The sequence below is a fragment of the Ahaetulla prasina genome, chromosome 17 (genome assembly GCF_028640845.1).
Source record: "Ahaetulla prasina isolate Xishuangbanna chromosome 17, ASM2864084v1, whole genome shotgun sequence".
NCBI lineage: Eukaryota > Metazoa > Chordata > Lepidosauria > Squamata > Colubridae > Ahaetulla > Ahaetulla prasina.
In genome coordinates, this window is record NC_080555.1 from 232,733 (window position 1) to 260,638 (window position 27,906).

Sequence of the window (27,906 nt, forward strand, 5' to 3'; positions counted from 1 at the left end):
CCCACAAAATGCTAAGACAAGGTTTCCCACTGGTCTCCAAGCCAGTGGAGCTTGGGGGGAGAAGGGAGCAGCTCAGCTCCAGCTTTGTCCACTTCACAAGTCCAGCCTTTGTGGCTTCTACTCTTCATTCCCCAGCCTCCCAAATTCTTCTTCCAGGGAGGCAGGGGGCAACCAACCCCTCATTCCCCCTCCCGCAAACTCCTGCGGAATTTGGAGGAAAGAGACTATACTTTTTTCTCTGATAGGCATCAATCTTTTTCACGTATTGATTTTATTTTAATTTCTAATGACTTGCTTTTTAAGGTGAAGAAAACTAAGATATTTCCAAGATGTTTGTCTGATCATAGTCCTGTTTGGATGGAATTGCAATATGGAAAAGAAGGTAGAAGAACTTGGAGATTAAATGAAAATTTGTTTAGATATCAGGATAATGTAAATCAATGTAAAAAGCAGATGAAAGAATTTTTTGATTATAATTTGAATAACGAAACATCGATAGAAATGGTTTGGGATGCTAGTAAAGCTTTTATGAGAGGTGTATTAATATATATTAATAATAGACAGAGAAATAAGCAACAAAGACAGCGTAGGTATTTAGAAGAGGAAATTTATAAGAAACAACAATTATTAATACATAACCCGCATGATCAAAAACTTAAAGATGCAATAAAGTTATTACAGAATCAATTTAATATGTTAATGGCTGATCAGGTGGCAACAAATATACAATATGCCAAACATAATACTTTTTGTAATGCAAATAGACCTGGTAGGTGGTTAGCATACACCTTAAGGAAAAGACAAAAACAACGTACTATAGAAAAATAGAATATAAAGGTAAAGAGAGATATCAACAGGATAAAATTAAGAAAGCTTTTTTAGAATATTATACAAATTTATATCTTAAAGATAATATATTGAATAGGGATATTGATAATTATTTGAAGGAATATAAGGTTAAAAATTTAACTTTAGAACAAACGGATGAACTGAATCGGCCTATAACCTCGGAAGAAATTATTTTGGTAATTAAACAATTAAAATGGGAAAACTCCTGGTACGGATGGGCTTACAGTTAGTTATTATAGGAATTTACAGGATGAGATGTTAGGTCCACTTAAGGAATTATTTAATCAGATACAACTAGGAGAATTCCCCTCATGGAGAACTTCTTTTATTTCATTGATACCAAAAGAGGAACAGGATTGTTCTAAACCTGGGAATTATAGGCCAATCTCACTTTTAAATAATGATTATAAGATTTTTGTTAAAATAATAGCTATTAGATTAATGCTGATTTTGCAGCAAGAATTCATAATGATCAATCTGAATTTATAAAAGGGAGACAGATGAGGAATAATGTTAGGCAGATTGTTAATTTACTGGAGTACTTAGAAAAGAAAAAATTTATTCCAGCAGCATTTATTTTTCTCGATGCAGAGAAAGCTTTTGATCGATTGCATTGGGATTTTTTATTTAAATTAATAGAAAAGATGCAATTTGGAGATGGTTTTAAGAATAATTAGGGCAATTTATGGAGAGCAAACAGCACAGATTATAATCAATGGTAGCTTAACAGAACCTTTTAAGATTGCGAAAGGAACAAGACAGGGATGTCCTTTATCACCATTATTGTTTATTTTAACTCTAGAACCATTACTGGATAAAATACGAGAAGTAAAGGAGATAGAGGGAATTAGAATTAGGCAACATGAATATAAGCTAAGAGCTTTTGCAGATGACTTGGTGATTACTTTAACAAACCCTATAAATTCTAGTAAATCTTTGTTGGAAATAATTGATCAATATGGGAAGGTTTCAGGGTTTAAGGTAAATCAGAAAAAGACAAAAGTGATAATAAAAAATATGGCCAGACAACAGAAAGAAAAACTAGAGGAAATAACAGGATTTGAAATTGTAAAGAAGGTTAAATACTTAGGGGTTTATATTACATCGTCAAATGTGAAATTGTATAAGAATAACTATGAGGTTTTATGGCAAAAAGTTCAGAAGGAGTTGATTGTTTGGAAAAAATTGCAATTATCTTTGCTGGGGAGAATTGCTGCTATTAAAATGAATGTTTTACCTAGATTTTTATTCCTCTTTCAGATGATACCCATAATTAAGAAAGATAAGAATCTTGAGGAATGGCAGAAGGGAATTAACAAATTTATTTGGGAAGGTAAAAAAGCTAGGGTTAAAATGAAAATAATTCAAGATTCTCGGAAAGGGAGGTTTAAAATGCCTAATTTTAAATTATACTATGAAGCAGCTGCTCTCTCTGCAATAAGTGATTGGTTTAATTTAACAGAGGACAGAATTTTGAATATAGAAGGTTATGATTTGCTATATGGATGGCATGCATATTTAATTTATGACAAAAAAGTGGATAAGGCCTTTAAAAATCATGTGTTAAGAAATGCTCTTCTGTGTTTGGAAAAATACTCTTATAAACTAAATTATAAGGTTCCTATATGGGCAAGTCCTAGACATACAATAGAAAATATAAATATAGAACAGAATCAGGAAATGATTACATATAAAGATCTTTTGTATACTGAAAGAGGTAATTTGCAATTAAAATCTCTGCACGTATTAAAGAAGAAGGAAAAATTATACTTGGTTTCAATATGAGCAACTACGTGCTAGATGGAAGGGAGATCAGAAAATTGGTATAGAGCAGAACGAGGGAAATTTGGTAAAGCAAATTAGAAATCAGTCTCAGGAGCATATAAAGAGATTGTATAATGTGTTACTTGAAATAGATTCTGAAAGGGACTTGGTAAAGGACTGTATGATAAAGTGGGCACAAAATTTTCAGGAGCCAATATTATTGGAAACTTGGGAAAAATTTGGGTTAGAAATGTTAAATTCACGAGGCACAGAATCTGAGGAAAATTTTTATAAAATGTTTTATAGATGGCATCTAGATCCTAAAAATTATCGTATGTATCCAGATATGCAAGCAAAATGTTGGAGATGTAATTGTGATGACGCTACATATTTTCACATTTGGTGGACTTGTAAGGACATAAAGGCCTTTTGGATAAAAATTTGGTGGATTTTACAAAATGTTTTGAAAAAGAAGATAAAGTTCCTGCCGCAATTTTTCTTGTTGGGAATTATTACGGATTGTACAGTAATTGAGACTAAATTGATTTTAAATCTAATAACAGCAGCAAGATTACTAATAGGACAATATTGGAAGAAAAAAGAAGTACCAACAATAGAAGAATGGATATTGAAAGTTGCCAATTTGGCTGAGATGGCGAAGATATCAGCCTTTTTGAAAGACAATACGCAAGAAAGATACTTAAAGGAATGGAAAAAATGGATTGACTATATTCAACGTAGATATCAGACTAAGAGTTATCAGACTGTTTTGAATGATTATGATGTATTATTTTGATTGTTTTGGGGAAGTTAGGAATTGATGATTGTAGGGTATAATTAAGTTGGGACGAAAATTTTTAGCATATGTTTGTTTTATTTTAACTATACCTTGTGCTCGTTCTGGGAAGTCGGGGGAGGGGTTGTGAAGGGAGGGGAGGTGGGGGGAAAGAGGGGAAAAATTTTCTGTAAAACTTTTTGAATAAAAAAAAAAAAGTATGCTGTGGGAATGCAGGCACTGGCTGGGGACTCTTGGAATCGGATGCTGCTGCTGCTGCTGCTGCTAACAGCTCCTGGAGCCAAGGCTGGCGTGGTTGTGGTTCACGGTTGTGGTTGCTGCCTCTGACCGGCAGAGGCTCTCCTTGGCTTGGGATGTGGGGGGTGGGAGGGAGGTTGGGAGGGAGAAATCCCCACTGCTTCCCAGCTCTCTCTCTCTCTCTCTCTATTTCTGCCCTTCAAGAGCCCCGGAGCTAACTTCCTGCAGGCTTCAATCTTTCTCCAGCCTGAAGAACAGACAAATTCTTTTGGACCCATCTGCTACTGCTCCTTACAAATGTCCCTCTGGGTGTGTGTGTGTGCGCACCCGTGCGCATGCTGGGCACCCCCATTGCACAGCCCCATTTTGGGGGGAGAAGGGAGCAGCTCAGCTCCAGCTTTGTCCACTTCACAAGTCCAGCCTTTGTGGCTTCTACTCTTCATTCCCCAGCCTCCCAAATTCTTCTTCCAGGGAGGAAGGGGGCAACCAACCCCTCATTCCCCCTCCCGCTCCCCAAGTGCAGCTGGGCCTGTGTCCTCTTCCACACAACCGCCAGACCCAAGGGGAGCCCAGTGATCTGCCAGGCGCGGGGAGTAATTGGAAGAGACAGCTAATGAAGGGTCATTCATCAAACTTCTGCCAGCCTCATCACCCCGGATCAATTAAAAGAGAAAGAGGAAGCCGCCTCCCAAGCCCTCTGCAGGAGCCATCCCATCGAGGTGGGAGGAGAGGATGGAGAACTGAAAGGGGGGAAGAGAAAATTTCTGGCCCTGCTGGATGTGCAGGAGGGAACCACAATTAGTCCAGAGAAAACATAAGGAAAAATTTCAATTAAAATGATGTCAAGAGGAGCTATAAATACAGGCCTGGGTTGACACAAGGAAATTGACTCTTCTTTCCCTTCCTCAAAGTTCCCCAAAAATTTTCCACCTAATAAATAACATTATCATTATCAGAATTATTATGAAGATTATTAAAAAGCTCCATCCAACCTCAGGCTTCAAAAAGCAATATATGAAGTCCGCCCCAACTCTGAACAAATTATACTGTTTTCAGCGCACAAAGACAGGAATAGAACTGCGCCCGGAGGAGAGACGGGGAGGGGGGGATAGGAAAGAGCCCCTAAAACTAATGAATAGCATTACTGCCTTGCAGCAAACAGCTCCATTTGTCTGGAGAAACAGAGGGAGGCAGAGGAGGGGAAAGGCTGGTGCAGCTTAGCAGATCAACTTCTGATGGGCAGCAGCGGAATCTGGGGCTTGGCTGTGGAGCTGGATCAAGCCAGCATCAAGCCAGGATCCGAGAGATTGAGTGTAAAGCAGCAGCTACAACACCCAAAAAGGCCCAAGACTAGAGGAATGGCAAAGGCTAGCAATCCCAAGGAAGCCGGGATCCAAGAAAGCCCCTTCTGATGCCCGTTGCTGGGGGGGGGGAGCTTTTCCCTGCCCCTTTGGGATCCCCACGGAAACTTTGGCCCCTGGGAAAGCTAGCCACAGTGTGTCTCTCAAATTGGGAGTGGGTGTCCAGCCCTTGCCAGAGGCCTGCTTCTTCCCAAGGGGGGACACTATTCCAGCCCACTTCTCACATCTGCTTAACTGTGCTCAGCTGCCCTGGTTGTCCCAAGAAAGCCTCAGAGCAGGGGTGAAATCCAGCAGGTTCTGACAGATTCTGGAGAACCGGTAGTGGAAATTTTGAGTAGTTCAGAGAACTGGCAAATGCCACCTCTGGCTGGCCCCAGAGTGGAGTGGGAATGGGGATTTTGCAGTATCCTTCCCCTGTAACGCCAAGTCATGCCCACCAAGCCACGCCCCCAGAACCTGTAGTAAAAAAATGGATTTCATCACTGCCTCAAGAGCCATGAGAGGCCCAGAGAAAAGCCTACTGGAAACTTTCTCCTGCTTTGAGGGCACTTCAAGAGGAGCAGCTGCCAATATCCAGCCCCGCCTCTGTCCCCCCCACCCCCGCATTTAATTTGACAGATGAGAAGCTGCAGCTAAAACACCTTTGCATGTTTACATAAAATCTGGGCCAAGTGCAAGATTTATTTTTTGGCTGCTCAGTGCAGAAGAGCCAGTAGTTGAGAAATTACCTGGGGCTCCTAAATAAGACACCAACTTTCCCCATCCCCAACAGGGCAAGTGGGGCAAGGCAGGATCAAGGGGGCAGTTTGATCCAGGTCAATGAGAAGAAACCAAGTTATTTACCAGCATTCCAAAATTACAAGACCCAGGTTTGTGTGTATCTTGAGAAACATCAGAAAAACAAATCTTGGTCTCTTACAGCCCTGCCCAGCTCCTCCTTTCTGGAATAATGTTGCCCACGTTATGGGCTCAGCTGGGTCTGCTCCCCCAAAGCCCTCCCCCTCTCCTGGAAGAGATCACTGGGTTAACTGGGTCCCACACCCACCTCTCCGTTTTTAAAAGCCCTTCGCAGGGACCCTCGATTTCTTCCCAAGCCCAGAAATAGTGCAAATAGTGCTGTGGCAGCCCTGGAGGAATCTCAAAAAAGGGGGCGCTCCCAGCCCTCCCCCCCAAAACTCAGCAGCGGTTCAGCTACAAGCCCTGAGCCCCTTTGTTCTGCCCCATGCCTGGAAACCCCAGCTGCTTGAGCTCAAGCTGGGAGAGGAGGGGTTAAGAGCCTCTCCGCTGTGTTGGAATCTGCAGTTCTCTCTTTTCTTTTGCTGGGCAGAGAATTTTTCCACCTCCCCTCCCACTTCATCTCCTTTTATAAATCAGAGGCCCAAGGAATCCAATTATCTTGCAAGCCCCTCCGTGGCCAGGGCAGCTGGAACAACACCCACCCCCCCAGAGTTCCCTCCATGCCCCCGCCCGTCCCCCAGCTGCGCCCCAAGGAGCCTCAAAGGCCCCTCCACTTGGGGGCTCCCTAGAGTGGCGGGAGGCAGAGCAAGCCCTGCAGTTCAGAGGGTTTCCATCTGCCTGACTCCATCGCCCTGGGGGCAGGGAAGTGGGGACGTGAAGCCCTGCCTCCTTCCCTTCCCCTGGGGCTGTTTAATCCTCCCGAAAGGACCCAGCCAGGCGGAAAGACACCGGCTGCTGGAGAAGGAAGGGGGCTGCATCTCTGGTGGCCAAGGAGCAGCCCCTGTGCTCCTTGGTCCCCTGCTCCAGCTTTCTCCCTAACAACAGCCCTGCAGGGTAGGCTCAGAACACACACATACACAAACACACACACCAGTCCCATCTCCCAGGTGGGAAAGCTGAAGCCAAGGAGGAAATAAAGCATTTAACATAAAAGACAGGCCTCTCTTTTTCTCCTCTCCCATGAAGAATTCCTAGGGGAGGAGGGGCAGTGAAAGACCCGCCACAAAGATGAGAAGAGAAATGGTCACCCAGAGAGATTTGGGCCTTGTGGGCAGAGAGCTGTCCTCTTAGCAGTGGGTGCCTGGGGGGGGCACATTTCCATCATAGGGTTTGCTCATTCGGTGCCAGGAGGAGTTGTCCCAAACACTGGCCTGGCCACTTCCCCTCACCCGTGTTTCCTTGCAGGTAGCCAGCAGCTCCCTGGGAAAAGTAGGTCAGCACAGCCAGCTTCGGCAAGCTCCTTCTCTCCCCCCACCAGCCAGACCCCCCAAATCTCTCCTTCCGCAGCTTTCCCCCAGCAGCCAAGGGGCCTGGCGACTTCACAGCAGGTGGCCCAGTGACCAGGAGGGTTGCCAAGGGACCTGCAGGTGCAGAATGTCTGGGGGGGGGAGCAGAAAAGCCCCCCCACAGCACTCAGGGGAGCTGCCAGATTCACTGCAGGGTGGCAGGGGGAGTATCCCCCTCACATGGGAACAAGCCCCGATACAACCCTTAACAGAGGCAGGTGGAAGGGGGACTTGCCTTTCTCTGGGGGGCCAGGAAAGCAATTGGAGGGAGGCCAAAGCAGCGGGGGAGGGGGAGGCATGTGGCGGGGGAGGTGGGGGACAGTGGGGCTTGGGGAGTAAAATCACCCAAGCAGGGCATCTGAATCCTTCTACCCTCAAAACGACGCTACAGAACACTGCACACCAGAACAACTAGACACTAAGAACAGTTTTTTTCCCAAACGCCATCACTCTGCTAAACAAATAATTCCCTCAACACTGTCAAACTATTTACTAAGTCTGCACTACTATTAATCTTCTCATCATTCCCATCACCCATCTCCTTCCACTTACGACTGTATAACTGTAACTTTGTTGCTTGTATCCTTATGATTTATATTGATATTGTTTCCTGATTGCTTATTTGTACCCTATGACTATCATTAAGTGTTGCAAGTGTTGTACCTTGATGAAGGTATCTTTTATTTTATGTACACTGAGAGCATATGCATCAAGACAAATTCCTTGTGCGTCCAATCACACTTGGCCAATAAAAAATTCTATTCTATTCTATTCTATTCTATTCTATTCTATTCTATTCTATTCTATTCTATTCTATTCTATTCAACATTAAGTGTTGTACCTTATGATTCTTGATGAAAGTATCTTTCCTTTTATGTACACTGAGATCATATGCACCAAAGACAAATTCCTTGTGTGTCCAATCACACTGGGCCAATTAAAAAAAAAGTTCTAAATTCTACTCTTCAGAACAGCAGCCGGGACCATCCAGAGCCCCCGGCCATTTCCCATGGCAGGGTGATTGCAACTGAAGCTGTTTTGCCTGCTGAAAGAGAGCAAAGCACCCCCCCAGGAGCCGAGGTAGAGGCCAAGGAGGCCCGGCCTTTCCTCGCTCTGCCCGCTTGGTCGGTTACGGGAGCTGGACCGTGTGCCACAACGTCTCCCCTTTGGAGGGAAGCTGCTTCACATATTAATTTTCTTCTGGAGGGTGGCCTCACCGGATTTCCCAAATGCCCAGCTCCTCTGATTTATAGGCTAACAGCTTGGAAACGAACAGGAACGACAATGGAAGTGGATATTGCCTGTTTTTATGGCCGCCCGGAGATCAGTCCTGCAAGATTGGAAATGGATGAGCAGGTTTCCCTCCTCTGTTAGGCATCCCGGCTCTTTCTGCACCTTTGGAGTGACTCTCAAAAGACAGAAAAAGTTGGACTGCAGGCCCCATCCCCCCATTCTCCCCCTGTTGCAAACCTATTCAGAAGCTCATAGTAAAGCAGGTCTCCTCCATGGAGGCCTGAAGTTAGCAGAGAGGGAGGGGAAAACTTTGCACTTCAATTCCCAACCCAGAACACAGGAACCAACACCCGAGATATCCTCAATTTGTGTTTCTGGGACTTTCAAAAAAGGCGCTACTTTACGAGGGATCGCGTGGCCCCGTTTGGCTTCTTCAACTAGTCTGCCCCACTCGTGGAATTTCCAAACAGGGCTTCCTGGCCCACCTCTGCCCACACAGAGAACGGCTTCCTCCTCCTCCTCCCTTGTCTGCATTCGTGTTGTTTGAGAATGGGGAGGATAAAAACAGAAAAGAATCTCCAGCCCTATTAAAGAAGGCGAAACATTATTCCCACTTGGAACTCGCCTGGGGCAGCAGTGGCTGCACCCCAATTCTGACTGGCGGCTGCTGCTGCTGCTGCTCCTCCTTAATGGCTCTCCCAAGAACAGCAGGCAGAGAGATGCCTGGCAAGCAGGCACCGTGGCGGAGAAAAAAAACCCCAACCACCAGGGAAGTTAATTTCCAGGTTATTATTTCTCCTCCAATCCCTCCACCTGCCTTAGTTTAACTCTTGTTTTATTCTTGGCAACATGGGAAATGTAAATGCTGCAGTTGCTTTGCTGGAAATATCTAATTGTCCATCCTGGCCCGGCTGCCAGCATAAACCGCCCTCCGCTTCCAAAGGGAGGTTCGAAGGGAAACCGAGTCAGCTTGGGAGTAGAGGCCGAAGCAGGAGACGCCGACACAAGGCAGCCTTTTGGCCCAGAAGCACTGGGACACTGGAAGGCTGCAGAGGGCAGCCACCCCGCTCCTCTGCCCAGGCTGGGCCAGAGATCAGGAGGGTCTGCCAGCCTTTCAGAGACAGGATGCAATGGAGGCATCCTCTCCTGCCCTTCCACCTTCCCACCCCCAGGCAGATAGAGCGGCCGCTTCCACCATGGAGCCCCACCTGAACCCCAAGACTAGCAGCTGCCCTGAAAGCCACTTAGGGCAGGGGTCTCCAACCTTGGCAACTTTAAGCCTGGCGGACTTCAACTCCCAGAATTCCCCAGCCAGCTGGCTGGGGAATTCTGAAAGTTGAAGTCCGCCAGGCTTAAAGTTGCCAAGGTTGGAGACCCCCCGATTTAGGGGCTGCTTGGCCTTCCTTCCCCTCCAGCGCAGCTCATCCCCCTCCATCACTGATCTTGCACCCATTGCCATCTTTGCCCTGCCTGGGTGGAACCCCCTGGAAGGGAGCAGGGGCTGGTGGATCAGAGGCTGTCCAAAATGGCTCTTGCCCCCTGCTCATCTCTCGCCATTCCTCAGAACCAGCCCTAGAGACAGTTTTTGAGAAGGAGAAATGCCAAATTCCAGAGAGGAGGAGGAGGAGGAGGCCCTCCCCTCCCGGGGGGTGGGGCTTTATAAAGGGGCACATTTAGGAACAAGAAGTAGCTGGCATGTGAAATCCGTGCCCCACTACGTACCCATGGGCAGCACAAGATCTGACTCTCAGAAGCATTATTAATACCTGTCGTATTAAAGTTAATATTTCATTAACCCACTCGGTGCACGTAAATGTTTAATATCTGCCTTTCTATTGTCACAGCTTATCTCACTCTTGAATGAATACACAAAGCTTTTAAGAAGTTCACGGCCCAAGAAGTGAGAATTGCGGCCCCTTTTCCCAACCCAGCTAGAACCCAATGAAGTATTCGCCCTTGGAGTATTCCATCACTCAGACCCCACCAGTGGACCATCCGTGGGAAGTAACTCAAGCTCTTAAGTGGAGGAGGTTTTGTAGATGTAGCCAATCACTTACCCAGACCGAAGCTGATATTTTTCCCAATCTGGTAGGCCGAATCCCCCCCTCAATAGTTTTAATTTAATTCTTGCTTTTTTTGCCATGTCGTATAAATTTTGCTATAATTCTATTCAAGTTGATGAAGAAATCTTTTTTTAAGCCGAATTGGTATGCATTGAAACAAATATAGTATTTTAGGTAGCACGTCCTCTTTTCGTGGTTCTAAAGGGGGCTGCTTCTTCTGCTCTGAAAGCCCACGTGCTAGGCGTGGCACTCTCCTGTGGGCGGTTAAGCCCTGTGGGGCACTTCATGGAAGTAGAGGGGGAAGAGATGTTCAGGAGAGAGGGTTCACTTCAGTGGCTGCCAGGTGTAGGACAGGATCGACACAGCTTTTCATCCCACGGCTGCAAGCAGGGCACGGCGGGGCATCTCAGTGGTGGGGATGGCAGAGCTGGCTACCAGTCTTTCTCCCCACCTCTCTGGGTCTGGGCAAGTGGGCTGCAGGCCATGGAGGAGGAGGAGGAGGAAGAGGACGAGGAGATGCACTGGGCCTCACCCGGTTGCACAGCAGCATTTCACGCACACAGCCACACAGTGTGGCTTCCCCCATGGAAAAAGCCCCAAGGCTGGCAGGAAGCAGAAGGGCAGGTTGGGGCCCAGGGCTGGGAATGGGGCTCTGCCTGGCAGGGCTGACCAGCTGGTGGTGGTGGGGGATCCGGAACCAGAGAAATGGCTGTTCTGCCCAATTGTGATATTTAAGCCCTTGGATCGCCGCCTGTAAAATGAAGCTGCTGGCTGTTTTGGCCGAGTGATGGGCGTTCCCTCCTCTCCGAGGGGCCAGAGGCCAGACTCCAGATGGGCCCAAAACTGCCTCAAGCGCAGCAGAGGTTGCCCGATGACATCATCATGGAAGGCCGCCACCTTCGATGTCACAAAGCCTCCTGTCTGTGGGTCCCTCACTTCATCCCTCATCGGAGCAGGGCGAACCTGCTCCCACACAACCAGGGCCCCCCTCCACTGTCGGTCCCCCGCCACCACTTGGGGACACCATCCACATCAACGGTCTTGCAAATTGCACCCTCTAAGCCCATGATGGCAAACCTTTGATGCTCCCGCGTGCCGGAAGAGGCACGTGAAACCATCATGTGTCGCTTCCGGCACGCGTGCCATGGATTCACCAACACTGCTCTAAGCTATGCTCGCTGAAAATTGGGACCAAGGGGTAAATGATGGGAACTGGCTTAAATGTCCCTCATCCACGTTTGGATGGGTGGAATTTGTTGGAACAGCACTGGGATTTGGGGACTGGGGCGGTGGTGGTGGGAATCCCCTCTTATTTTGTCTGGTTTCTGGCAGAAATCTCCCATCTCCGTGGCTGTTGGGAATACTAAGGGTGCTTGTTTATTAGCTCAAGTTTAATTAATTTGTATAATATCCCTATTAAGAACAATGGCTAATTAAGATCTCTTCCCTCCCCTCCTCCTCCTGAAAAAAAGAGCGAAGAATCAGCAGTCATTAAGGAAGATTCTGGCAGCCGTCCATCAAGCTGCTTCCCGCCTGCCTCGCTCTAAAGGCAGAAGTCTTCATGAGGGTCTTTTAGCAGCGGAATCATCCTTCCCGGCCACAGCAGATGCGAGGGGAGCTGGGCACTCCTTCCAGCCAGGCTGAGCAGATGTGGAATCGTGTGCCTTCCTCCTCCGCCTGATTGATAAGGCCTCTGGCTCTGGAAAGGGAAAGCTGGCGGAGAGGCCCATCGGACAGAGGGCAGCGGTTGCCTTCCCAGCCCAGCTTAGCGGAGGAGAAAACAAGCGGGGGGGGGGGGGAGAGAAAGGAGCGAAACCCAGTTCCGCACCAGCCCTTCTGACTGGCTACCAGCTCCGCTTGCCCAGTTCCCATCCAGCTTCTGCCATGCAAAGAACAGAGGGAACCCTCTTGGGGCAAAAGGGCCCAACTTCCCCGCTTCCCGCAGGCGCTGCCAAGCTCTAGTTACATGCCCCAGGCAGAGTTTTGCCCCAACCTTGTCCCTGTGCCCCCCATGGCAGGCCGAGAAGTGGCTTCGCTTTAAGCCTTTGAGGCTGGCCGGGGGTGGGGGGTAAGGGGGCAGTATCCAAGAACCCCTCCGTTCTTTGTCGCCCCCTTCAGCTCTCAGCCTCTGCTGGCTGCACCACAAGCCTCCCTCTTCTGCCAGCCTTCAGTTGCAACCTTGGCTCCCCCCCTTCCCCTCCCCAGTGGAGAAGAAGGAATGCAAGGAGACCTCCTTCCCCAGCCTGCTTGGCCTTGAAGAGGGCCAATATCATCTCTGGAGCCGGGAAGGCGGGTGGGGGGGGGACACACAACTTGAAAGGGCTGCTGCAAAACATTGTTTGGCAAATTTCCCTCCCACAGATGGGGGGAGTCTACAGCAGGCACCCTCCCCCCCACCGACCCAGCTAAAGAAGTCCTGGCATTTCTACCACAAGACTTTGAAAGGGATGGAGTTTGGCCCATATGGAACCAATTATCTCCCCGGCCCCCCTCCAGTCGGGCTGGGCTGGCAATGCCCCCCTGCCACCACCACTACCCCGCTAATCTACAGAGAGCATTCCAGACAGAGATGAACCATGAATGGGAGCCCAAGGCCAGCCCAAGAGCCCTGCACTCTCCCTGGCTAGGGGCTTCAGAAAGTCCAGAAAAGCCATTGCCCAGCCAGGCAAACTCTCTGGGAGAGAGAGGCTTCCTTCAGGCCTGAGCCAGAGCCATGGCTGGAATTCCGCCACATCTGGGACAGGTCTTCTGGGGACCCCAGCAGAATCCCTTCACCTCTAGGCCCCGGACCCCTTATGGTAGGGGGCTACCTCGGGCAGCCCGGAAAGGGTTTTCTCCCGCCCTGGGAGGGGACTTTGGGAGCAGAGCCGGGCCTTCCTCTCTCTCCCCGCCTGCCTCCACGCTGGCTCTTGTGGTTGCAACACTGCAGTGATTCCACAAGCCCGGAATTTGAAGCATTTCCTGCCAGGAGAGAGAGAGAGAGAAGTGGAGGGGAGGCAGGAGGAGCCGTGGGGGAGGGAAGGGAGCCTCTGGCCTTCCAGCAGCAGCCCAGCCTGGCTTTGCCTAGCTCCCCTCTCCAGAGGAGATGCAGCTCAAGAACAGAGGGAGGGAGGGAGGTCCTTCGGACTGTCCCTCCCTGCATCCTCAGACTGGGCCCAGCCTCTTGGAGGGTGAGCAGGGCATGTCTTTGGTCATCAAAGGAGGACACTGGCTGAGCCCCACAATGGCAAGACCCTGCCTCTAACAGGAGTTCAGGAGGGCAAATAGGGACATCGCCAGCATCTGGTTGGGTGCAGAGGGATACAAGATGCTGAGAAAAGGGGGTGTTTTGTCTATCCTCAAAGCCGTCACCCCCCTCCCAAGAGGGCCAGGTGGGACCTCCTGGTAGCAAGCTGCTTTCGTGGGCTGCACAGAGTATAAGCATCCCAGGGGCAGCACAGAAAGCCAGAACTTGCCCCAAAGCTCCCCCAGGACTTAGAGGAGGGGGGAGGATGGTGCAAGTACCCTCCAGAGAGAGGCAGCCCACCACAGCTCCATCCCCCTCCGAATCCGGCTGCTCAGCTACTTAGTCTGCAGAAAACTCTGTGGGCAAACATAGCCGCCAAGGGAGCCAACCAACAAGTTGGCACTGGCCATCTTTGCCCAACGACGTTGGTTGCTCACCTGGGCAAATTTGATGATGAGTCGATGCAGAGAGGAGAGGGGAAAACCCCTCCCCCCCAGCAGCAAAGCAAGAGCGCTCCCCACCCTCTTCTTGGCCCAGAGAAGCAGGAGGCAAGGCAAAAAGCAGGCAAGACAAGCGACCCAGCCCAGCCTGCTTTTTGGCCCCAGCCCAGAAGAAGGGAGGGAGGCGTCCCGACCCACTGTGCAGGAGAGGTACGGGATTTTTCGGAGGGGGATGCAGCGTGGAATCCAGGCAGGTTGACACAAGGCCCTTCAGGGTCGAGTGGGAACTTGCGCATGGAACGAAGCAGCACCTAAATCCCGATGTCACAGGAGGAGTTTGCAAAGCCTGACAGCCGTGACCGGCTGGGCCAGTTAACGAACTCTTCGAGGGATTTCGGTTGGGCCAAATAAAGCCATTACCGTATGGCGCCTTCCCTGTTTGTCTGTAGAGCTGTCTTTACAGTTGGCTGCAGCCCAAGGGGATCAGCCCTTGGCAAGGCTTCCCAGGGCCTGCTTCAGGACCTCTCCTGCTAGGCTGCCCAGGTTGTGCCCTTCCTCCCTGGCATCTTGAAACTCCCCGCAGACAGCCCCAAAGGCAGCCGCTGCGAGAAGGAGGAGGAGGAGGAGGCGGAAAGACCTTCATCCCACGTCTTTCTTGGGCACTTTTTATGCCACTTTGTCCCCAGGTGTGGCTTCATTCCATCCCTGCGGGCTGGGACCCTCCATGTCTGCAAGCAAACCAGGCCCTCCTTTTGTTACAAAGGCCAAATGGTAACTTGTTTCAAATAAAAGCAAAACTTCAAAGAGCTCTAGCTACTTCTAAACAATTCCTAAATGAAATTGACCAAGGTTAGAAAAGGGCAAATTTGTAACCAGATCCTGAAACAGCAGATTTCCCCATCCTTCCTTAGGTAAGCCAAGGGAGGGTGGGGGGCGGGATGGTCACCTTTGCCAGCCAGGCTGCAAAGGGCCGCACCAGTTGCTCAGCAAGGGGGAATGTGGGAGAAGCCTGGGGTGGGTGGGTTTCATCCACCGGCAGCGGGTTGGCCTGACCTGACCATTCAACTGGCTGGCCTCTGTATTCTAGAGGACAAGCAGGGAGGGAGACATCTTCATCTTCTTCATCATCATCACAAGAGTCACTTTTGCCTCAGCTCCCAGGGAGGGGAGGAGGGAAGCGGCTGCCATTCAGGAGTAGCTCCCTTGATAAGGCTTCTCTTACTTAATTATTGCTGAATGGGTTTTTTGTTCAACCCTTGAAGCATTTACTCTGATTGGTTTGTTGCCTCCAATACGCCTGTCTCTCTTTCTCTTTCTCCCTCTCCCTCCCTCCCTCCCTCTCTCTCTCTCTCTCTCTCACAGACACACACACACACACACACACACACAGTCCCCATCTCCCTTTCTTTGGTGTTTCTATGGAAACACCTCCAGGCGTACAACTGTTCTCCAATTTTGCAATAAAAGTTGGATAGCGATATTTCAGCCGCCTCTTTTCTTTCCAGGCTCCTTGCAGCTTCTCGCTGGCAAAACAATGGCCCACCCCTCGCTCGTCTCCCACCCCCCTCCTCCTGTGTACACAAACATACCCATCTGGATTCCCAGGAGACCCCAAATATTTCAGGCTTGGGGCCATCTTTAAGCCCCCCTCCCAACAGGCAGGCACATTTACAGAAACTTTCATTTGAGTAAAAATGGGAGGGAGGGAGGAGGGAAGGAAAGAGAGGGAAGAAAGGAGGGAGGAAGGAAGGAAGGAAGGAAGGAAGGGAGGAAGTTTTGCAACCAATGCTTGAGGGATTGGAGGCACAAAGCAGATCCCCCTCACTGGTTTGCTGTTATTGTCAAGCAGCCCATCTGATTAACCTGCCTCATCTCAGGCGGAACCTCAATTGGACTCAGCCCCCCCCCCTCTGATTATCATCTTCCAGCTCTGCTTTTTAACCCCCAAGGGGGCTTTTCCCAGAGAATCATGGGAACTGTAGTTTGAGGAAGATGCCATGCACTCTTGGCGGCCCCAGGATTCCTGGGAAAAGGCAGACACAAGACAAAACAAACCACTGGGGAACTCTTGAAAAACCTCGAGGAAGGTGGGACCCATCTTTTCTACATTTTGGCAGCAAAATGCCCCCTTCTTTAGGGAAAGGCCAGGTATTGTACCCCTGGGTGTGTTTTGCAGGGTCACCTTCAAAGCCACTCTCAAAAGGGATCCACGTACTACCCCGTTTCTCCCAAAACAAGACACCCCCTGACAATAAACCCAAGAGGACTTTTGAGAGCCTGGCAATAAGGCCAAGCGCTTATTTTAGGGTTCCAAAAAATATAAAGCAGGATCTTATTTTCGGGGAAACACGGTAATACAAGACCCATTTCCTTGCCCTCAGGCATGAGGGCAGCAGCCTGCCAAGCTCCCTTGCTCTGGAAGAGGGGCCCAAGGTAGGGCTTCTTCTGCTCCCTGCCCCCCTCCTCTCCTCTCCTTCTCTCCCTCTCCCCAGCTACTCAGAGCCAGAGGTTATGAAGATGAGCTGGGGGGGGGCTCAAGGGACTCTAATTATCCTCTAAGTGTGAACGCCAGAGTGATTAATTAAGAGATAATAAAAAGAAAAGCAGGCTAGAGAGAAAATAACGGCTGCTTTGATGATAAAACCTGAGCTAAGCCAAGCAATTAGGGGAATCTTTAGGAAGAGTTAGCTCTAATCCCCTGGTAGCCATTGCCAGGGAAGGAACCAGCAGGGAGGGAAGGAAGGAAGGAAGGAAGGAAGGAAGGAAGGAGGGAAGGAAGGAAGGAAGGAAGGAAGGAAGGAAGGAGGGAAGGCCAGATCTCCTCCAAGAAGGCACCCCAGCCCCAGCAGCAACAGGCCCTCCCTTCCCCTTGCTTGTTCCACAGAGGTAGACTATTCTTGCTGGTGGAGCCTTGACCTTGGCCCCTTCCAGAGCTTCTTCCCATGTGGACTTGCGCTCCAGGTAATAGAGTCAAGACCCCCCACCTTAAAAGCAGGGGAGACCATGCCCAGAAGGAGGGAAGCCAAAGGCCAGCCCAGCAGCTAAGGGTCCCAGCAGGGAAAGGACAGGGCTGGATGCCAGGGAGGGGAGACAACCAAGTGGGCATCGCATCAGGGACCCCCTCTTGGAGCCAAGTGCCCCCCCCAAAAGACATCTTTGAGACAGGCTCTCAAAAGAGGAGGGGAGAACTGAGATTGGAGATGGGGGGGCCTCTGGGCCTGCTTGGTGCCTCACAAGGCCTCCATGATGCAGCTGCATCCCTTCCCCTTGGGAGGGGGAGGAGGCCGGCTGGTCCCAGCCCCCCCCCCAAATGATCTGCAAAGGTCACTTTCTCCTCCACTTCAGAAAAGATTGTTTGGAGCCCACCCCCTCCTCACTTCTGAGCTCTGGAGTGAAGCAGAGTGGAAGAGGAAGAAGATATGCAGTTCGCAAAGATACCACCCCCCCATAAAGTGGGGATTTAAAGCTCTTGAATCTTCAGGGAGCTTTGGCTTAGCACAGACCCCCAATTTCCTTAAGTGGCCTTTAGACCAGGGAAGGGTGGGGGGGGCTTAGATCCCTCTCCCTAGGAGTAATTCTGCCCAAGCTTCTTCCCTCCCCCCCACAGAAGCGGGGGTGGGGGTGGGGGACACAATTTTGCTGCAAGGAGACCAGCTGCCCACAGAGGCTGCCTCCCAGGGCAGATTGCTGGGGCCCTGCAAAGGCAGAGAAGGTCATGCGGCTGGCGGAGGGCAGCTCGCAGGTGGGCACAGGGGTTGGCTGGCCAGGCCTTCTGCCGTGACCGTGAGGGCTAGAGCCCAAGGAAGGAGGGGGTCCCCTTCTAACCTCCTGAGCTACCTCAGTTGCTCAGAAGGTCCTTCCCCCTGCCATTCTCCTCACTTCCCATCATCCCCAGCCTGGAAAAGACGCTATGGCCTAGAACTGGGCCTAGATCTAACACAGATTTTATTTATTTATTTATTTATTTATTTATTTATCATATTTCTATACCGCTCTTCTCCCGAAGGACTCAGGGCGGTTTACAGCCATATTAAAACCATTTCCACAAACATTAAAATAAGATAAAATATTTAAATTTGGCTGACACTATAAAACCCATCTAAAACTCCCAATTAAAAATCCCAATTAAAACTATCAGGCCAGTCCTGCTCGATGAAACAGCCATTAGATTTCAGCCCTTTCTCCTTTTGCCTGTTCCCAGAAACTACGATAGACTGCCCCTGTGGTTGGAGGCTGTGCCCAGCTCTTCCCTTCACTGGAGACCTGCTCTTCCTAATGGCCAGGGCTGCTAAGAGCAAAAGACGCAGCTTGCCAAGTTAGGCCAGAGACCATCTTAACCCCACCCCGCCTCCCCGATGGGAAATCAGACAGAGAAGCTCAAAAGCAGGGCCAGGGGACAAGAAAGACCAAGGGGTTCGAAGGCAGAGTGAACCTGAACCTGGAAGTGCCATGTTGGGCCAGACAACAAGTCCCATGAACCCCAGCCAGAGCGGCCAATGGGAGCTCCTTCCCCCCACTCCCGACAATGAGCCTTAATCTTTTTCCTTTCAGATTCGCCCCTTCTTCATCTTGAAAAGGAGATGAAAAATAATCCACCCGCAGAATGGCTCTGAAAATGAATGAATATTTCAATTTGTGACATGCCATCATGGAAAGACCCCTGCTGGATGATTGAAAGAGGGTGGAGAGGGAAGACAAATGACTTTCATTTAGATAAAATACAGAAAATTATTTTGTGAAAAATGAGGAGCGATGGAGCTCTTGGCCAGCGGCAGAGCAGCATGCCTCCCCCATTCCAAGGAGGGGATGTCGGCACACACCCCCTCTTTGTAATTAAGTGCCTGCGTGTCTTTTGAGTGGGGGGAGTGGGAGCGTAAGAGGGTCCAGCTCCTCTTCCCTCATTCCCTTCCCCAGCCTGGGCCTTTGCAGACATGCTGACTATATAACCCCCATTGTCCTCAGCCAGAACACCCATTCCAGTAAACGTCTGCAGGTCTGGAATGCAAAAAGAAAGTCCATGGGGGAGGGTCGGAGCCCCCTTCACAGGCCCTCTTTCCCATTAGCCCCTTAATAGCCTGCGGAGGCCTTGTCCCATAAAGCCCCATATCCCCTTGCATCTCCAAGGACAGCCTGCCCCTCCCCCCCAGGAATTCTGCCCTCTAGGGTCCCCTCCCGCCCCTTCTGTTTCCTCAGAATCCCAACAGAAGCCCTCCTCCCTCCTGCCTGGATTGATGGAATGGGGCCCTGAGGGGAGGGGCTGCCCCAGTTGCCCCCCCCCCCCGCCACATGGGGCCAAGAGGGCGGTCAGCTTCTGCCACCCACATCAACAGTTTAATCCCTCCCCTCCATGCCACCCCTCATCCCTCCCCAGAGGGCTTTTTGCCTAAAAAAGATACAATTTGGGAAGATGGTGATACACACACCCACATACAAGCTTAGAAAACAAGCTCGTGGTAGAGTGCCTCTGAATGTGGGAGATCCACTGAACAGGAACCAGCGTTGCTCTCCATGCTGAGTTTAGGCAGGGCCTCCTTGCTCCATCCATGGCAAGATTCCCCCCCCCCAAGGATCTTTTTCAAGTCCCCCGCCCACTCTGGAGGCACCGGGTTAGGCCTTTGTTCTGACCCACTTCCAGATGCTCTCAAGCTTTTTCTTCCCCAGAAATCAGGATGTTCATGGAAAACCTTTGTATAAGTCTCCAGTCCTCATGGCTTTTTTTTTTTTTAAACAGAATTCCATAAAATCATTCAGGGAAGACTCTGCTACCTAAATTTCAATGCAAGATCTCACAAATGCTGAAAAATGCACTGGAAGGGGCAAGCAGGTCGACCCTTGGAAGCTGTTCCTCCCCCCCACCTCTCGTGGACAAGCTGCCTGAAGGAGCCCAGTTGTGACTGAGAACCAAGCCAGTTAAACACACACACAGACACACACGCACATTTTATAACTATTAGTAACGCTAGCTGTTTATGGCACACGAGATAGGAAAGGGAGAATTACGTCAGGCTCCAAACCCCCCCCCCCGCCCCAGCCCTCCCCAGCACAGCCACCTCGCCTCCGCCTCCTCCGGCAGCCCCGCCCCCCCAAACGCCGGAGACCGGGCTCCCCCCTCCATGCCCGCCCCGGGGTGGGCGCCATATGCAAAACAAGGATGCCAGCGGCTCGAGGGGCCGGGAACAATCTCCCCCCCTTGGTCGACGACGCGCCCTCTGTAGTGAGCCACCCGGTCCCTTTGGGGGGGCTGTGCCTAAAGCAGCATCGCAGGGTCCGGCCCCACCTGCAGAGAGCGGATCCCCCTCCCAAACATACTCGCCATTCGCCGAGCGCCCCACTAAGCACGCGCCCCGATCCGGCCGCCAAGCACGGACCCCCGCCGGCCCTTGGCAGAAGAGCCCCCCCCGACCCTGCCTGCCCTGGGGACTCTTCCTGTACGCCTCCTCTGGTTGGTCCGGAGATGGAGGACGCCCGCCCCAGCTCCTGCATCCCCCCCTCTTAATTCCAACTCCACGCGGGACGTCGAAAGGAAGCGAGGCGAGGCCGCCCGAGGGAGGAATGAACTGACAGCGAGCCGCTTTTCCATTTGAGCTCGCTCTCGCTTCTTTGCGAAGAGCCGCCCCCAGACCCGGCTCCCACCGAGGCGCCGCTCCTTCCCACCGATGGGCTCGCGGGCCAAGTGAGAACAACTTTTGAACCTCCCATCCACCCACCATCACGACAACGGAGGAAACAAGGCAGCGAGGCGCCCGCCCGCCTCCCAAGCCCGGGGCTCGGCGGAACGGCTGCGGGAGGAGGGACGGCGGGGGGGCTCCGGCTTCTGGCCACCGCTCGCGGGGACCCGACCCGCGCCGACGCCGCTACTTCAAAGGCTGCCTGGCGGCGGCGGGCTCAAAACGACACAGCTGCTCTCGCGGAGCGCGGCCCGGCCCGGCCCAACTTCGCAGCGGGCTGTTGCTCCTCAGGCGGCCCCTACCGGAGGCGGCCGCTTCTCTGTCCCGCGTCGCGAAGCGAGCCATCCCTGCCCGGCCCGAGAGGCGAAGCGGAGCCACGGGGCGGGCGCTAGGACGCCGCCTCTCCCGCCCCGAAGACGCTCCGCCAGCCCCGTGCGCCGAGTCGGCGCGCCCTCTCTCGGCAGGGCCGTCGGGAGAGGCTCCGGCCGGCCGTCGGGGCGCCACTTACCTTGCGCGAAGGCGGCCTCGACTCCCGAGAAGACGCACAAGACGGCCAGCCACGGCAGCATCGCTCCCGGCGCGGCGGGGCTGGCTTCGGCGCTCGCCCGCCCGCCCGCTCGGGGCCTCCTGCTACCCCGCGCGCCCAGCGCCGTCTTCGCCGCTGCTCCTTCCAGCGAAGGGGAGGAGAAGCAGGAGAAAGGAGGCGGGAGAGGAACCTCTGGGGTGGCGGGCGGGCGGGGGAGGGGGAGAGGGGGGGGGCGGGCGGACGGGCGGGGGGAAGGAGTGAGGAAGGGACCGTCGCCGGGGAGCGAGCGCGCGCCGGATTGGCCCAGCCGGGCGCAGGGAGGTCCGGAGACTGGGGGATGCCGCTGCGCCGCTAGCGACGCTGCCCGCGCGACGTGAGCGATGGGGATGGGGGAGTCCGGTGCTGCCCAATGCTCGGGTGGGAATTCGCGAGTGGGCAGGGCGGCCGCAGCCGGGAGGGGGACGCTCTCCCGCCGCTTCCAGCGCAGCCCCCGGCTGGCAGGCAGACTTTGATCCCGAGACTCCGGCCTTCCCCGGCTTGGCGAGGGGCGCTCCTCCCGCCGTGGCCAAAGGGTCTCCCCTTGCGGGGATTCGGGGTGGGGGTGGGGGCAGATTGTAAGCAACCGTTTATACAACACCCTAGTTGGGTGGGTTCACACCACCGCAGGAGCCCAAGCAAATCGATGCGCACCCCTTTCCGGGCAAGGTACCCCCCGGGCCCGACCGCCCCTTACCTCCCGGCGGGGCTGCACAGAGGCAAAAGCCGCAGCTTCCCGGGAGAGGCTCCGCTGGCGCTGGCTTCGGCTCCCCCATCCTGCGTCCGCTGACATCCCTCTCCCACCTCGCACCTGCAGGATAGCAGGATGTTTCTGAACATGCGCAGAGTGCCTCTCCCTCGGCACAAACCAGTACGGCCTTGCGTGGCTGATCTGCGACCCACCGTTTTCGGCCGGCTGGAAGCCGTTGCCGTGGCTGATTCAGTGGAAGCCTAACGGGATGGCGTGATGAGCCGGCGGCTGATGGGCCGGGGAACCCCCAACCTCCGGAGGTCGGACCTGTGTCAACTCAGTGCGCTTCGATCAGCCCTGCAAAGTAGACCGTCCCGAGCCGAGCCTTCCGTCCTACGGGCGGCTTAGAACGTCCTTTGAAGGGATCCGTGACCGTCCATCCCTGCGAAGTACCGCCGGGGGCTTCCTGCTGGGTGACCCTAACCGGAGAAACAGGGTCCGGGGCTGGGAAGGCTAATGGTCTCTTCGAGCTAACGGGGTGGGTGGGGGAGCAGGCCGAGGGTGAGGACACCCCCCGCCCCAACTCGCTTTGTGGCTGCCTAGAAGGCTCTGACAGGAAACAGCGCCTCCCCAGGAGGAGATCGGCTGCTGGCCCTGGCCGGAGCTCCTCTCTTCTGGCCTTCGAGGCCTGAGCCGGTCACATCCCCACCCGGGGCTCCGAAGGGCTCCCCCCTGCTCCCTTGGTCAGCCCCCGGAATCGGGAGGCCTTTCAAGCTTGCTTTGCCCCAGACAATTCAGGAGCCTCCGTGGCAACACGGCACCCGCCCCTCCCTCAGCATTGAGCGAGAGGTGGGGAAGCGGCAAGGAGGAGCGTAACTCTCCACCCCACCACACACCATCCGTCCTCTTTGGACACACCGTCCGGGATCCGTGCAAAAACTTCTTCCACCTTCTTTCGCGCTCTGAAAAGTTGGAAAGCGCTTTTCGGAAGCTCCCTGGCGCCCCCCGGTGGCGACCCGCCCTCAAAAAGACTGCTCTTCCTCGCAGGGGCGCGGACCCTGGTCTCGGGCCTCCTGCACCCCAGAATAATTAGGGTTGAACTTGGCCCGCATGCTTGAAGACAGCTCCTTCAAGAGCTGAGATGCCAAAAGGGAAACTGAGGTTCAGTGTGAGACGTCTGAAGGAAAAGGAGGCGGGACGTTCCAGCCAGCCTCAGCAATTGCACGCCTCTCGCTGTCATTAACTTTTTAATTAATTAATCCATTAACAGTTTCTCTGGGCCTCCCCAAAGGTACCCTCTCTGAGGTTCTTGCTGATGCCTGCCTTGCCCTCGGGCCTTGGGGTGCATTTGAATGGCGGGTGATGGCCCCAACTTGGGGGGGAGGGGGGCAACACAACGGAGCCCACCAATGGTGGGTTTCAAATTTTTTTACAACCGGTTCTGTGGGTGTGGTTTGGTGGCCATGGCATTACTTGGTGGGCGTGGCTTGGTGGGTGTGGCAGGGGAAGGATACTGTAAAATCTCCATTCCATCCCCACTCCAAGGGAAGGTTACTGCAAAATCCCCATTTCCTCCCGATCAGCTGCGACTTGGGAGGCAGAGAATAGATGGGGGCGGGGCCAGTCAGAATTTTTACTACCGGTTCTCCGAACTACTCAAAATTTCCACTACCGGTTCTCCAGAACTGGTCAGAACCTGCTGAAACCCACCTCTGGATCCCACTTTCTGGCAGACCTGCCACCTCACCTTGTCAACAGATGGACTCGGCTGCCTCCCAGGTTTCTGCAAAAGCGGTGCAGTCCATAGTGCAAGGCAACCCACAGCTGTGGCTGGGGATCAGACGGGAGCACTAATTTGCACAAACGTAGGTGTTCACTCCAGGTCTCCCCGCGTTTCCTCTTGGTTGCACTTCCAGAAGGCCTGGAGGCAGCCACCGTGTTGTTTTCAGACAATTAGCTGTAGCTCTGGATCCATTCAGAGGTGAGCAGGAACCAGTGGCGGCTCAGCAAGGGAGGTGGGGGCACCTGGCCTTGTGCACGTGTCACTCTATGCCAGAGAGCCGGAGGCTCAGCTGCTGTGGCTGTGGCTGAATCCAGGGAGGACGGCTTCCACACCTGAACCCCTCTCAGCATGGGCTGTTTCCAGGCCCTCGGATCTGCGGTGCCCCCACCCCCCTTCCTTGGCACACCTCCAGAGAGGCCTCAACTCCATTCCAGGGATGCTTGGACTTTTTTATTGGGCACTGAGATTCTTGCACCCAATAGCTAGAACAAGCTAGATGTGAATTTAGCAAGTGGCAAAGAAACAGCAAGGCTGAGTTTGAGGAACTGGAGAGCCTCCTGGTGCTGCTGCAGACTAGCAGCCATGACTAAGAGGTGTTTAATGCCCCAGCTGGCATGCTTTAGTAGCGTGAAAGGAGCCTCCAGTGGAACTCGCTGCCACTTGGCTAGGAAGGGGCACCTGAGGGTAATCCTGCATAGCTTCAGTCTCTCGCGTGCCTTGCTTTTACTGATTTTTTTCTTTGTCAGCTTCTTCTGATCTGGCAGCTTTATTTAACTAAACAACACCCACCAGAGTAATTATTTCCCCATGGCTATCAGCAGCTGGAAAATCTAAACAGAGTGAGACCCAGTTACTCCCGGGAAAGGAAACGCCAGCCCAGCAGCCCTCAGTCTCCCGCCTCTTCTGTGACCATCATAATAAGACTCATAACGGTGTTTCTCCTATGCTTCATGTCTCCACGCAGCCTGCAGAAACCCATGTCAAAGCAGCCATGCACTCTCGGCTCATTAACAGCCTCTCGGAGGGCTGCTGCGCAGAGCAACAGGCATATTCAGCCCCTCGCTCTCTCCTTAGGTCTCTCTCCTTAGGTCTCTGCTTGGAGGGCTCGTCCCATAACTATCCTGTGGCGGCTGCCAGGCCCCTGGGCACTCCAGATGCTTTGCCCCTTCTTCTGGAATTGGCCTTCTTGGGCACAATTTGGCAAAGGGATTTTTGTGACCATGGAGGGGAGCAAAACCAAGACAAACCGAGAGCCCGGGGGAGGGCTCTGCCCCATCTTGCTCTATGCAGCAGCTCTTCGTCTCAGGGGAGGCAGAGAGAAGCTGGGAAAGGCGACCCACTTATTCACACAGCGCCTCCCTGGCAGGTTTTGGGCAGGGCTGAGTCTGCCAGGAGTCCAGATGGCGAAGGCAGCCTTCCTAGGCATGGCGGAGCGGTATTTTTCAAGAAAACAGGCAGGTGGGTGGGCAAGAGGGGCCCCATCGCCTTCCAGGAAGGCGAGAACAGTGGCCCATAGGACAGCTCATGCTTCTCCACTTAGCCTGGCCTTTATTGTTGTGGGGCAGCTGCCAGCTGACCCAGCTGCCATTTGCCTCTGTCCAAATGACCCTCTGCAGGCTTCCCTTGCAGGAAGAGGAGGAGGAGGAGAAGAAGGTGGAGGAGAAGGGGCTGGCATCTGGATTTGATGTCTTCAGTTTTATCTGTCTATCTGTCAGCAGTCTATCTGAAACCACCTCTGAGTCACCTAGGAGGCCCTGACTGCCCACTGCCCACTGCCCACTGCCATTCCGGCTCCTTCACCTTGTGCAGAGGCTGCTTTCCAAAAGGGCTGGACTTTCAAGGCTGCTGGTTTTCTCTGGAACCTCCTGCTTGTGGTGTTTGATATTCCCCCTCCCCTTGAGCAGGCTTTTTCACCAGGGGGATCTGCGGGCACCCCCCCCCATTCATTCCCAAGCACCGGGGAGGGGGGACGACAGCGAAGGACCCTCAAGGAGAGGGGGTGCCCAGAGGGGAGCGCTGGAAGCCTGGCCTGATTCACCAGCCAGCCTTGTGAGTAATATTCCCAAAACAGCGTTTAGACAGAAGCCCGAGTGAGTTATTTAGTGAGAACATTAAGACGGCACAGAATTACTTATTTATGGGAACTTCGTGGCAGATCTGTCACTCAATAATTTATACCACTCAGCATTTAGCAGGGTCGCCAGTAAATAATTCAATTATTATAAACTAAGGGATGCTTTATGATATCTTGACTTACAGCTTCCCCTCTGATTCAGAGCCATAAATATGAGGAGTGACAACCGCCTGCCCGGTGCCCTCGCTGGGCTCCTTGCTGATCCCAATGCTCTCGCCTCGCAGATGGGAAAGCCTGGTATTGGCACCTCTGCTGGGGCTCGCATGGCATCTCCTGGGCACCACGGTCTTACGGAGAACACAAGCACAGCACAGCCGGGGTGGGTCGGTGGGTATTCCTGCATGGAAAGCATGCTTGCTTAAGGCGGAGTGGAAATCACTGGGGCAGAAGGGGGTGACTTGGTGGTCCCTTGTTTTCAGCCCCAGAAGGATCTGCTGCTGAAGAGGTTCAAAGCCTTGGCTGATCCTGTAGCCAGTGTTGTGGTCCGCCAGCAGCCTGCGGAGCTGGCAGCGGAGTCGGACAGTGAGGAGGCCGGGGAGGAACATGGGCCAGTCCTGGAATCAGGAGAAGGCCCGGACAAGGGCTCTGCGTTGGAGGCAGAGATGGAGCCAGGGGCATCTGGGAGCGATGCGCCGACTCCGGAGCCTCCAGAGGCAGATAGCAGAGTGGCAGAGGAACAGGAGGAGCCTGTTCCTAGTGCACAGATGCAAAGAGCTGCCAGAAGGCAAGAGCAGCCAAAGCAAAAAGGACGACTCGGGAGTAAGGCCAGATGATTGGCCCCTCCCATAAGGCTTAAAAGAACAGCAATGGCTCTTGGGTTCTTTGCAAGAAAGCAATGCTGCTACATTTGTTTTTTGTCGGGGTCTCTTGCTTCTGAACTTTTGTCAAGAAAAGCCTTTGGCAGGATGCCAAAGTAGGCAAAGGTTGGTGATAAGGCTGAAGGACTGTTTATGAAGAATTTGTTTTGGACTTAATTTGGACTAAGCTGAGAATGAAGTAATTGGATCACAACAGCCAGATCAATCTTTGCTGTATTTCAGAGCTGAGCCCCTGTCTCCGGGGCAGTCGCTTCCTGAGTACCATGAGGCCAGCCAATGATGGCTTGGAAAAGAAATCAAGGCAACACCTGAGGGGCTTAGCTCCAGGTACGATCCCACTGGATTCCACTTCTGCTAAGCCAATCGCGAGTGCCAGGATCTGCCCCATCTAGCAGTCCCCAGTGGGGCAGTTTTATTTATTTATTTGTCAATCATATATATAAGATAACAGGTAAAAGTATAAACATAATTTGGATACATGAAAAAGGTAAATAAAAAGGACTATAGGACAGGGACGGTAGACATGCAGATGCACTTATGCACGCCCCCTTACAGACCTCTTAGGAATGGGGTGAGGTCAACAGGGCCGGAATAGCTCAGGCTGTAAGGAGCCTGTTATTAGAACACAGTAGCCTGCAATTACTGCAGGTTCGAGCCCGGCCCAAGGTTGACTCAGCCTTCCATCCTTTATAAGGTAGGTAAAATGAGGACCCAGATTGTTGGGGGGGCAATAAGTTGACTTTGTAAATATACAAATAGAATGAGACTATTGCCTTATACACTGTAAGCCGCCCTGAGTCTTCGGAGAAGGGCGGGGTATAAATGTTAAAAAAAAACAAAAACAGTAGCCAGTCTAAGGTTAAAATTTTTGGGGTTTTGGGATGAAAGCACAGAGTCAGGTACTGCGTTCCAGGCATTGACCACTCTGTTGCTGAAGTCGTATTTTCTGCAATCGAGTTTGGAGCGGTTTACTTTGAATTTGTATCTGTGAAAATATTTACAGACCCCTCGCATCCTGGACATAAACTGTTTCAACTC

At 52.3% G+C, this 27,906-nt stretch overlaps 1 protein-coding gene across 1 annotated transcript in view; it reads right to left on the minus strand.

Annotated features, from left to right (window-relative positions):
• Positions 1–21,569, minus strand: part of KIRREL1 (kirre like nephrin family adhesion molecule 1) — a 38,945-nt gene extending 17,376 nt beyond the window's left edge. Inside the window, exon 1 of the mRNA XM_058160090.1 lies at positions 21,389–21,569. Coding sequence (XP_058016073.1) covers positions 21,389–21,449 — 61 coding nt within the window. The 5' untranslated portion in view covers positions 21,450–21,569. The remainder of the gene's footprint in view (positions 1–21,388) is intronic.
• Positions 21,570–27,906: the final 6,337 nt, after the last annotated feature.